The sequence below is a fragment of the Artemia sp. Qi Xiang Cuo genome, chromosome 11 (assembly GCF_049724085.1).
Source record: "Artemia sp. Qi Xiang Cuo chromosome 11, ASM4972408v1, whole genome shotgun sequence".
Classification (NCBI taxonomy): domain Eukaryota; kingdom Metazoa; phylum Arthropoda; class Branchiopoda; order Anostraca; family Artemiidae; genus Artemia; species Artemia sp. Qi Xiang Cuo.
In genome coordinates, this window is record NC_142804.1 from 45,478,350 (window position 1) to 45,490,690 (window position 12,341).

Consider the following 12,341-nt stretch of genomic DNA (forward strand, 5'->3'; position numbering starts at 1 on the left):
TGCAAAATGGTGTTAAACTTGGATATGAATACTTATCTGTGAAAGAATATCTGTTGGCACCTCGGTGATGTTTCAAATGCCATTCGCAAGACCATAGAGAAGCTGATTTTACAAGTTTGGTTGCGAAGTGGGCCTTCATATTTCCACCAGGGATTTTTCCTGCCAGCTTCATGCAAGATGTGACAATTGTGGTGAAAATCATGCCTCCTTTAGACTTAGATGCAAAGTGTTGAGAGATATCATTGCCAAGAAGAAACGATTGTGCCTGTTTCGATTGTTTCGATTAATGTAAATGGTATTCATATAATGGAGCATAGGGTTTATGAATAGTGTGCCCGATTTGACGTAGAGTGTCTTCAAAAACACCTCCTGACTTCTACTAGTATTAAAGTGTTAAAAAGAAGTTGTAATCATTGAGTTTTACAACTAATAATGAAGTCACTTTTGGTAGACCTTCTGGAAGTCTCACATGCATTGTTAAGAACAACCTGATTTTTCTCTCTCCAGTGTTTTTTCACAGTGAAAAATTTATCCTTGAAGTTCGGTTTCGTAGTACTGTGCTGATAAATGTGTATCTCCCGTGTAACAAAAAAACAACTATTTCCGCTTTAAATGCGTATATGAAAGGCTCGGCAAATCTTAAGGCTATTCTTGCGTCTTTTGTATCGACTGGTTATGATTTCATAGTGATTGGTGACTTCAACACAAATATTACAAGTCAAGCAGTTTGACTTGATGTAGTCCTTGATCTTGACTATTCATATAGTAGTATTGACTAGTATTGACTATTCATATATTCACCAATCTGGAAGTTTGTCTAATATTGACCCTGCAAGTTCTAAGTGGTTTTACAGAAATAACTGGATTAGAGCCAATTTTGCACTTTATATTTCTAAGTTATTCGCGTTATTGGGTTCTATAAAAGTTTCTCAAATGATAAGCAGTCTCGAAATGAATATTATGATAAAATAATTTGGTACTTAAAACAAGCAGAGGCGGCTAATGTTCCTCTAGAAAAGATTAAAGTTAAAGCTAGAAAACAAGAATGGGTTTTGGATCCAGAATTAAAAGTTTAAAAGAAAAAAGTGAAGTTTTGGCTAGAAATATGGGTGTCTTGTGGTCGGCTAAATTGGGGAGTTTTCTTCGATCTGAAGCAGAGTAGTAAACGGGCATATAGAAAACGTTTGCGGCAGTCTAAAGTATCTGGTTTCGATTTTCCTGGGTTGAAAAAGGGGTGGTCTCTTGTTATGAATTCGGATAAAACATAGTAGTGAATTTTCTGAAAGTCCTAAAGCAGTTCATACTTGGGTGTCGTATTATAATGATATTTTCGGGGAGGTGAACCCAGAAGTTGAAAAGCGTTTCAGTAATCTTCTTGAGTCATGTTTGCCTTATCGTATTTCTCAGAGTAATGTATTACCAGTTTCCGATGTTGATAAAGACAGAATTTCTTCTAATCATCTAAAAGTAGTTTGCCAAACTTTGACAGATCACCTTTCAGATGTGTTTATCTACTACTATGGATTTTGACAGTTTTCTCTCTGGCACAGTGAACTCAATTTTGAAGCGTGGGAAAACTTCGTAAGAGTGTAGTTCTTATCGACCAATTACTGTTTTGTGCAATCTTAGCAAAATTTTTGAATATATTCTTCTCCCTTTCATTTCAGAAAATGTTGAACTTGGTGAAAACCAATTTGGCTTTCAAAAAGGCTGGGAGGTCAGCACGCCCTTCGTGTTCTAGCTTCCCTCCTGTTGCAATCTGTTGATAATAAATCTTCTTTTTATATCTGAGCTCTTAATCTTTCGAAAGCATATGCACTCTATTCACTTTTTTCTAAAAAAAAATAACCTTTATATTGTTATTTTGTTACGGTACAGGTATTCTAACTCTTTTATTCGGTTAAAATGTAATGGAGTAGTTTCCAATTCAAAGTGCTTTCTTGGGCGTGGGGTCTGTCAAGGTGGTGTGCTTTCTCCAGGTATGTTTAAGTTATGTATTGCTCCTATTCTTTCATCTCTGCCTTCAAATTTCCTTTCTGATGGAATTGATGTCTCGTATCTCGCTTATGTGGACGACGTTTTCCTTGTCAGTCATAATGTGGCTGGGCTGTCACATTCGATCAGCTGGATCTCAGATCAGTTCAGACGGATTGGGCTTATGTTGAACGTTGATAAGTGCAAATATACTTCACTTAATTCGATTCACTTAATTCTCTGAGAGTTTCTAATGCAAAAAAAAAAAAATCAGATAGAATATTCAAAAATGGTTGCAAACAGAGGGAGGTACAATAAAAAAGCGCTTGGGAGACTATATTCTTCATTTGTGATCATTCTATTCTTTTTTTTATCTGGTTTTCTTCCAATTCTGAAGCCTGAAGATCTAAAATCAATCCGGATTTATTATTTTAAATTTTCTAGGTACCTTTTGTGCCTCCCTTTGTGGTTCCAGGACCGACATCTATGATTTACGGGAAAAAGTTGCTGTGCTTGCAGGAAAGCTGTCGTTATCTGCAGGTCTTACTGCGCACCATAATTTACGTCCTTTTATGTAAATATTTCTTAATTGTGCGAGTTTGCTTTTCTTGTTTTTGTTCCTGATGTACTCCACTTCTTTTTCATAGTGGGTAATAAGTAAATTATTGTTATTATTATATCCAAAACAACTTGGAAGTAGACCTCTGTTTATCGATATGTTAAAAATATTCTCATGAAAAATAGTTTCCTTGGAAAAAGCATTCATTTTAAAAATATATTCAAACAATTTGCATGTAGACCTCTGTTTATCGATATATTTAAATATTCTTATGAAAATTAATTACAAATGAAAAAATGCATCCATGAAAAAAAAAGCATAAAATCTGAAAAATGATTCATTTGAAAAACACACCCAAACAAATTAAAAGTAGACCTCTGTTAATCGATATACTTAAAATATCCTCATGAAAAACAATTACCCATTGAAAAATATATTCCTAAAAAAATGTAACTTGGAAAAATGATTCATTTAAAAAATATACCCAAACAACTTGAAAGTACACCTCTTTTTATCGATATATTAAAAATACCCTTTTGAAAAATAATTACACATGGAAAAATTATTCACTTGATAAATATACCCGAAACAACTAGGAAGTAGACCTCTGTTTATCGATACATTCAAAATATCCTCATGAAGAATAATTACCCATAGAAAAATATGTCCATGAATGAAAAAACCTTGGAAATATCCATGAAAAAAATATATCTTGGAAAAATGATTCATGTGAAAAATATATTCAAAAAAATTGGAAGCTCACCTCTGTTTAGCAATATATAAAGAATATCCAGATGAAAAATAATTACTCACGAAAAAATGTATCCATGAAAAAATACCTTTGAAAAATGATCAATTTGAAAAATATAGGCTTCCCAAAACAACTTGGAAATAAACCTCTGTTTATAAATTTATTAAAAATATCCTGATGAAAAATAATTCTCAATGGAAAAATATATCCATGAAAAAAAAAATACAACGTGGAAAAATTATTCATTAAAAAAATAAACCCAAAGCAACCTGAGAGGATATATCTGTTAATCAATATATTAAAATTATCCTCGTAAAAAATAATGACCCTTGGAAAAGTATATCCATGAAAAAAAATATAGGAAAATGATCAATTTAAAAGAAACATAGGCTACCCAAAACAACTTGGAAATAGACTTGTTTTTATTGGTTTATTAAAAGTGTCCTCATGAAAAATAATTACGCATGGAAAATTATGTCCATGAAAGAAAAAACATCTTGGAAAAACACGATTCATTTGAAAATATACCCAAAACAACTTGGAAGTAAACATCTGCTTATTGATATATTAAAAATATCCCCATGAAAAATATGTACCCATGGAAAAATATATCCATGAACATTACCCATGTACATATTTTAACATGGGTAATTATTTTTAATGTGGAAATTTTTAATACATCAAGAAACGGAGGTTTATTTCCAAGTTGTTTTGGCTAGCCTATATTTTTCAAATTGATCATTTTTGCCAGGCGTTTTTTTTTTCCATGGATATACTTCTACATGGGTAACTATTTTTCATTAGGTGATTTTTAAAATATCGTTAAACAGAGGTCTACTTCCAATTTGTTTTGAGTATATTTTTCAAATGAATCATTTTTCCAAAGTTTTTTTCCATGGATATATTTTTCCATGAGTAATCATTTCTCATGGGGATATTTTTAATATATCGATAAACAGAGGTCTACTTTCAAATTGTCTTGGGCATATTTTTCAAATGAATAAGTTTTTTCCAAAGTGATTTTTCTGTGATGGATATCTTTTCAATGGGTAATAATTTTTCACGGGGATATTTTTAATGTATATATAAACAGAGGTCTACTTTCAAATTGTGTTGGGCATATTTTCAAATGAATCATTTTTTCCAAGATGTTTTTTCTTTGAAAATACACCCAAATCAACTTGGAAGTAGACCTCTGTTTATTGATACATTAAAAATATCCCCGTGAAAAATATGTTCCATGGGGGCTTTCCATGGGTAATTATTTTTTATGAGGATATTTTAAATATATCGATAAACAGAGGTCTACTTCCAAGATGTTTAGGATATATTTGTCACATGAATCATTTTTCCAAGGTGTATTTTTTTCACGGATTTATTTTTCCGTGGGTGAATATTTTTCTCAAGGATATTTTAAATAAATCAAGAAACACAGGTCTATTTCCAAGTTTTTTCGGGCATATTTTCAAGATTTCCATGATTTTTTTCAAGGACTTATTCTCCCATGGGTAATTATTTATTCATGAGCATATATTTTACTATGCCAATAAATAGAGGTTTCCTTCAAAGTTATTTTGGGTATATTTTTCCAAATGAATCATTTTTTCAAGGCATTCTTTTTCATGGTTATATTTTCCCATGGATAATTTTTTCATAAGGGTATTTTTCCTTATTATATTTTTCATGAGGATATTTTTATTTAACCAAATAAACAGAGGTCTATTTCCAAGTTGTTTTGGGGAGCCTATATTTTTCAAATTGATCATTTGTCCAAAGTATTTTTTCGCATGGATACATTTTTCAAGGGGACTTTGTTTATCAGGAGGATATTTTTAATATATTGATAAACAGAGATATGCTTCCAAGTTTTTCGGGGAATATTTTCCCAAGAAATGATATTTCAAAGGTATATTTTTTCAAGGATATATTTTTCCATGGGCAAATATTTTTCACGAGGATATTTTTAATATTTCGATAAACAAAACTTTACTTCCAAGGTGTTTCGCATATATTTTTCAAATGAATCATTTTTCCAATACACATTATTTCATGGATATTTCCAAGATTTTTTTTTCATGGATATATTTTCCCTTGGGTAATTATTTTTTATGAGTATATTTTTAATATATTGAAAAACAAATGTATGCTTCCAAATTGTTTTGGGTATATGTTTTAAATGAATCATTTTTCCAGGGTACTTTTTCATGGATATACTTTTCCATAAGGAATTATTCTTCATTAGATTATTTTAAATATATCGATAAACAAGGATATACTTACAAGTTGTTTTGAGTATATTTTTCAAACGAATAATTTTTCCAATTTTTTTTTTCATGGATACATTTTTCCATGAGTAATCGCTTTTCATTGGAATATTTTTGATAGATTGATAAACAAAGGCCTGCTTCCAAGTTTTTTTGGGCACAATTTTCAAATGAATCATTTTCTCCAAGGTGTTTTTTCTTTCATGGATACATTTTTCCATGGGCAATGAATTTTGATGAAGATAATTTTAATATGTCGATAAACAGAAATCTTTCCAAGTTATTTCGGGTACATTTTTAAATGAATCCTTTTTCCAAGGTATTTTTTTCATGGATTAATTTTTCCCAGGGTAAATACTTTTCCGAGGATATTTTCAATATATCAATAAACAGAAATTTACTTCCAACTTGTTTCGGGTATTTCAATGAATCATTTTTCCAAGATGTATTTTTTTCATGGATATTTCCTAAGGTCTTTTTCGTGGATATAATTTTCCATGGGTAATTATTTTTCATGAGGCTATACTTAATATATCGATAAACAGAGGTCTACTTCCAAGTTGTTTCGGGAATATTTTTCAAATTAATCATTTTTTCATGGGTAATTATTTTCCATGAGGATATTTTAAATATGTTGATAAACAGAGGTCTACTTCCAAATTGTTTTGGATATATTTTTCAAGTGAAACATTTTTCCAAGGTATATTTTTTGTCATGGATATATTTTCACATGGGTAATTATTTTTCATGGTGATATTATTAATATATAGCTAAACAAAGATCTAATTCCAAGTTGTTTTGAGTATATTTTTCATTTGAATCATTTGTTTTAAGGTAGTTTTTTTATGGATATATTTTCCATGGCTAATTATTTTTTATGAGAATATTTTTTAATATATTGATAAACAGAGGTCAACGTCCAAGTTATTTTGGTTATATTTTTCAAATAAATCTTTGTTCCAATGTATTTCATTTTGAAGGATATATTTGGCAAAGGATAATTGTTTTTCATAGGATATTTTTAATATATCTTAAAACAGAGGTCTACGCAACAATGGTACACGCTACCCACCTATACCAACCTGCCTACCTAAAGTAAGCTTTTTTTCTTATTACAGGTTACATTATGTTAACTATTTTTAAGCTGGGTTCGTTTGGGTTCATTTAGCGTGCAGGCACGTTTACTAAACCCAAACAAACCTACCTTAAAAACAGTTAAAATCTAAATGTAGACAATTAACATCTTTGTTTTAAGATATATTAAAAATATTCTTATGAAAAACAACTAGCCATGGAAAAATATGTCCATGGAAATGAGTAAGCGTGCGGGTACGCTACCATAAAAACAGTTAAGATGCATATGTAGACAGTTAACATCTCTGTTTTAAGATATATCAAAAATATCCTTATGAAAAAAGATTATCCATGGAAAAATATAACCATGGCAAAAATCTTACAAAATTATTCATTTGAAAATACACCGAAAATAGCTTTGAAGAAGACCGCTGTTTATTGATATATTAAAAAATATACTCATGAATGAATGCTTACCCATGGGAAAAAATATCCATAAAAAAATTACCTTTGAAAAAATGAATCCTTTGAAAAATATTCCTAAAACAACTTGGAAGTAGATCTCTGTTTATTCGTATATTCAAAATATCCTCATGAAGACATGATTATCCATGTACAAATATATCCGTAAAAAAATATGTCTTGGAAAAAATGTTTCATTTGAAAAACATATTCAAGAGAATTTGGAAGAAGACCTCTGTCTATCGATATATTAAAAGTATTGTCATGAAAAACATTGAAATGTTGTCATTGAAAAATACACCCAAAAAAGCTTGGAAGTAGACATTGATTTATCGATATATTAAAAATATACTCATGAACAATAATTAACCATGGAAAAATATATCCATTGAAAAAAATACACCTTGGAAAAATGATTCATTTCAAAAATATACTAAAACCAACTTAGAAGTAGACCTCGGTTTATTGATGGATTAAATATATCCACATTGAAAATAATTACCCAGGGAAAAGTATATTCATGGCAAAAAATACACCCTGAATAATGAATCATTTGAAAAATAAACCCAAAACAATTTGTAGGTAGACCTATATTCATCGATATATTAAAAATATCGTCATGAAAAATAATAACCCAAGGAACAATATATCCATGAAAAAATACATTGGAAAAATAATTCATTTAAAAAATATAACCAAAACAACTTGGAAGTAGACCTATATTTATCGATATATAAAAAATATCCTACTGAAAAATAATTAGCCATGGGAAAAATATAAATGAAAAAATATAACCCAGAAAAATGATTCATTTCAAAAATATCCGCAAAAAAATTTGGAAGAAAACCTCTGATTATTTGATAATTCTAACATACCTTTATCGAAACTAACAACTTATGGAAAAATGATTTAATTTAAAAATATACCCAAAACAACTACGAAGTCGAACTCTGTTTATTGATATATGAAAAAAATTATTCATGGAAAAACATATCTTGGAAAAATGATTCATTTGAAAAATATACCCCAAACAGCTTGGAAGTAAACTTCTGTTTATCAATATATCAAAAATGTCCCCATGGAGAGCAATTACCCATGGAAAAATACATCAATGAAAGAAACTCTAAGTAGAACTCAGTTTATTGACACATTAAAAATATCCTGATGAAATATAATTAGCAATGGAGAAATACCTCAATGACAAAAAAACACCTTGGAAAAAACGATTCATTTGAAAAATATACCCCAACCAACTTGAAATTTGACATTTGTTTATATATATATTAAAAATATTTTAAAGAAAAATAATTACCGATGGAAAAATATATCCATTAAAAAATATATACCACGAAAAATGAACCCAAAACAACTTTGAAGTATACATCGATTTATCGATATATTAAAAATATCCTGATAAAAAAAATTATCTATGAAATACTGTATACGTGAATAAGATTTACCTTGAAAACCTGATTCTTTTGAAAAAGATACTGAAATCAACTTGGAGGTACACCTCTGTTTATCGACACATTAAAGATATCCTCATTAAAATAATTACCCATGGAAAAATAAATCCATGACAAAAAAATATACCCTGAATAATGATTCATTAGAAAAACATACCCAAAACAATTTGGAAGTAGACCTCTTTTTTACGATACATGGAAAATATCCTCATGAAAAATAATTACCCATGGAAAAATATATAAATGAAAAAAAAAGAAAAATGATTCATTCGAAAAATAAACCCAAAACAACTTGGAAGTAGACCTCTTTTTATTAAATTATTAAAAATATCTTAATGAAAAATAATTAGCCATGAGAAAAATATAAATGAAAAAAAAACCTGAAAATCGATTCATCTAAAAAATATTCCCAAAATAATTTGGAAGTAGTAAATCATGGATTTATATATTGGAATAATAATTCATTTGAAAAATATACCCGAAAAACCTTGGAAATAGACTTGTGTTTATCAAAATATTAAAAATATCCTAGTGAAAAAATATTTACCCATGGAAAAATATATCCATGAAAAAAAATATACCTTGGAAAAATCATTATTTTGAAAAATATACCCAAAACGACTTGAAGACATATCTCTCTTTATCAATATATTAAAAAGGGCGAGTATTGAAATGGGCACTAGCCACTCTAATTTCCACTCGAATGGGCCCTTTTCGATGTTTCTACGACAACTCCTTCGATACGAAGTTCCCTTATCTAAAACCAAAAAAAAACATTGTACCAACATCGTTCTTGTCTATGATTTGATTATTGAGGCAAGCCCAATTTCTAATGCCAATTATCTACTAAGCTTCAAACTTTAGGGTTTCTTTTTAAAAGTTTTTAAATTGCTATAATCTCTTGTTAAAATATATACTAATATTGTTGCCATTACTAGTTTTTTCCTCTTTAAGCAATTTAATGTCTTTACCTAAGCCTACTGGAGTCTTTTCAAAGATATTTGATCTTTCAAGCAGTCCCATTTTTAACGATTTCTCCACGCAATTTACGATCTTGTCGTAATGCTTTCCTTTCAAAGACATTTGATTATTGAATAATATCCAATTTCTAACAAGGATTTCTGCTATGCTTCAAACTTTTGGTTTTCTTTTTTAAGGGTTTGGAATTGTTAAAATCCCTTGTCAAAATATTTACAAATATTTTTGCAATAACCAATAACAATAACCACTTTTTTGCTCTTTCAGCAATTTAATTTAAGCTTTTCCATGCATTAAATCATGGAAAATCAATGGGATTAATCATGGAAAATCAATAGGAATTTTGCTCAGCTTCAATAGTTACTCAATAGTTACTGATGAACATTTTACACTAAAATATAACTAAAACAAACATTTATCTAAGACCATAAGACAATAACTTTCCCAACTAGAAAATTGGGTAACCCCAGTTGATCGTCCAATTAGAAGGTTATTTCGTGTCCATGGTTGGAACCATAAAAAGTAATTGGAACATCAATAAAATAGAGAGTAAGTTTTATACTCTTTACAATTTGCTAGAAGGCAATAAAGAGTATAAAGGCAAGGAGTATCTTATGTGTATAAAGGCAAGGAGTAGCAATAAAGAGCCTTCCTCGACCATTATTATACAGCAGTTTACTCTTAAAGGTAATTGATAGAACTAACCTACAATATTTACTGTCCTTTACCTACGAGCCCTATTTCAAGTATCTTGCACTAACGTTTATATTTCTTTTGTCAAGTCAACAAGAATCTTATACAGACTAAAAAACACAACGTCTATACATTGAAGCTGCCAATTTATGTTATTTCAGTCAAAGAATTTGAGTCAATCCGGATGGAAATACCTTGCTGTTGAACGCATTGTTCCAATTGTCTACGCCATTAGCCCTCAAAAACATTCAAAGTTTAAATCACCCCGAAAAAGCCACCATAAATTTATTTTGGAGGATTGGAACAAAAAGAATCGGAAAAATAAGTGAATTATATGAGACTACAGAAGAAATTATAGTACAATTTGTGAAATTATAAACATTCCAGGAGTGATGAGACAAAACGGCTAGAAGACCACGAGGTCAGCCTTGGACTGAGTCAAACAATGTATTATTTCGTAAGACTTTGATCTCCTCGGTATACTATGAGAAAGCACCACATTGAATGAGAATTAGTTCAAAACAAGATTGAAATATTTATAATAAGTTAAAAATTAGCGCTTGCATAAATATTTATGACATTACTATAATTGTTTTACAATTTCCTGAATCACTACTTTTTAGCACTTTATTTTGTACTTCAATTGAAATACTCGTGATTAGTTTCTGAGTTTAACGCTTTTAACTTCACAAGTTCATTTTCTCACACTATTTTAATTTATCCTCTTTGCAGCAAAACAATTTTATTGATTAGGGATATTTTTTGGCTCTATAGTTTTGATCATAGTGTGAACAACTGTAAAAAAAACTCAATTTGCGAACTTTATCTAAAGCTACAAGCTGATACTACTACTATTAACATTACTGCTAGCAACTCACGGTAGCACCAGGCCACCTGAGGTCAAAAAATCTACGCACAGTTTTCCTCCTTGCCAATCTATTCAAAGCCACCCTCTTTACAACCTCTCAGAAAATTCCCGTGTTTTTGCTGCTAATGCGAAGTTTGACTTGTCAAAGGAATGGACGCTACCAGAGAAGAACTAGGTCAGCAATAACCCCCTCCTTCCCTCAAAAGCTATAGTTAAAGAATCAGAGCTTCACACTTTCACCTTGGTTCCCCTGTATTTGGCTGTCATTGTCCTTAAAGATGTTTAAAACTAAGGCATTTTCATTTTAAGTTGCATATACTACTACCTATTACCATATATAAAGAGATTTAATTAGTACTATCCTGTTCAGTCATTGGGAAACTATCCCTCACTGGCTAAATCCCATCGCATCTACCATTTTTTAGATCTTCGGGGCTATATTACCTCACTTGAAAAAAAGGAAAATCACAGATTCTATATACCAGAGCCGTTTACAAAAAGAGGAAATAAATAGAGCCTAAGAGGGAATGAAATTTGGTCATACATAGCAAACCAAATTGACTAGATTTCTTAGTAAACTTGCCTTGATTTATTTGAAGATTTAATCTTTCTGCTACTTTTTTCATTGCGTCGTTCACACACGTATTGTTCGGCGAATAAGCAAAATGCCATCTAAAAGATGAATTAGCTATGCCAGAACCATTTCTGAAATGAAATAAAGAAAATAGTTATCAACAAGGGGTAGTTGCAGTATTTCAATTAGGGAGGCAAGAGAGAGTATACATACTGAGACCTGAGGTATGGGATGGCGTTCAGGGAAAAGAGGGTTTCCACGGATGTTCCCTAATTTTTTTAGCATTAATTAAAAATAGAAACCAATATCAAAAGTGTCGGTAAAAAAAATCATTCAAAATATGTGAAAAAGTGAAGGCGGCGTGGGCATCATCAATAGCAAATTTTTCTTCAAGGAATAACGATGAAAATTTACTATTCAGCAAATCCTTCCAAATCTTTGTACAACACACAAAAAACAATATGAACACATTAACCAAAATATCAACCGTGCTTGCAGTCCCGTCTCCGCACCCATCCGAAGGTGGGACTCTCTTAAAAATTTTCACTGCCCCGAATCTATCAAACTTTTGTGTACATACCTTCCTCGGTCAACCTTAAAACAAAACTAGCGTTACTGTGATTTTCGCAATAGGCAAGTTAATTTAAAAAAAGAAAATTAATAATGCACCTCTTAATC

The 12,341-nt window shown here is 30.3% G+C and overlaps 1 protein-coding gene across 1 annotated transcript in view; it reads right to left on the reverse strand.

Moving 5' to 3' along the window:
- Nucleotides 1-12,341, reverse strand: part of LOC148947023 (phospholipid-transporting ATPase ABCA3-like) — a 513,909-nt gene that overhangs the window by 414,424 nt on the left and 87,144 nt on the right. The window contains exon 3 of the mRNA XM_089096491.1: nucleotides 11,673-11,794. Within this exon, the coding sequence (XP_088952617.1) occupies nucleotides 11,673-11,794 (122 nt within the window). The remainder of the gene's footprint in view (nucleotides 1-11,672; nucleotides 11,795-12,341) is intronic.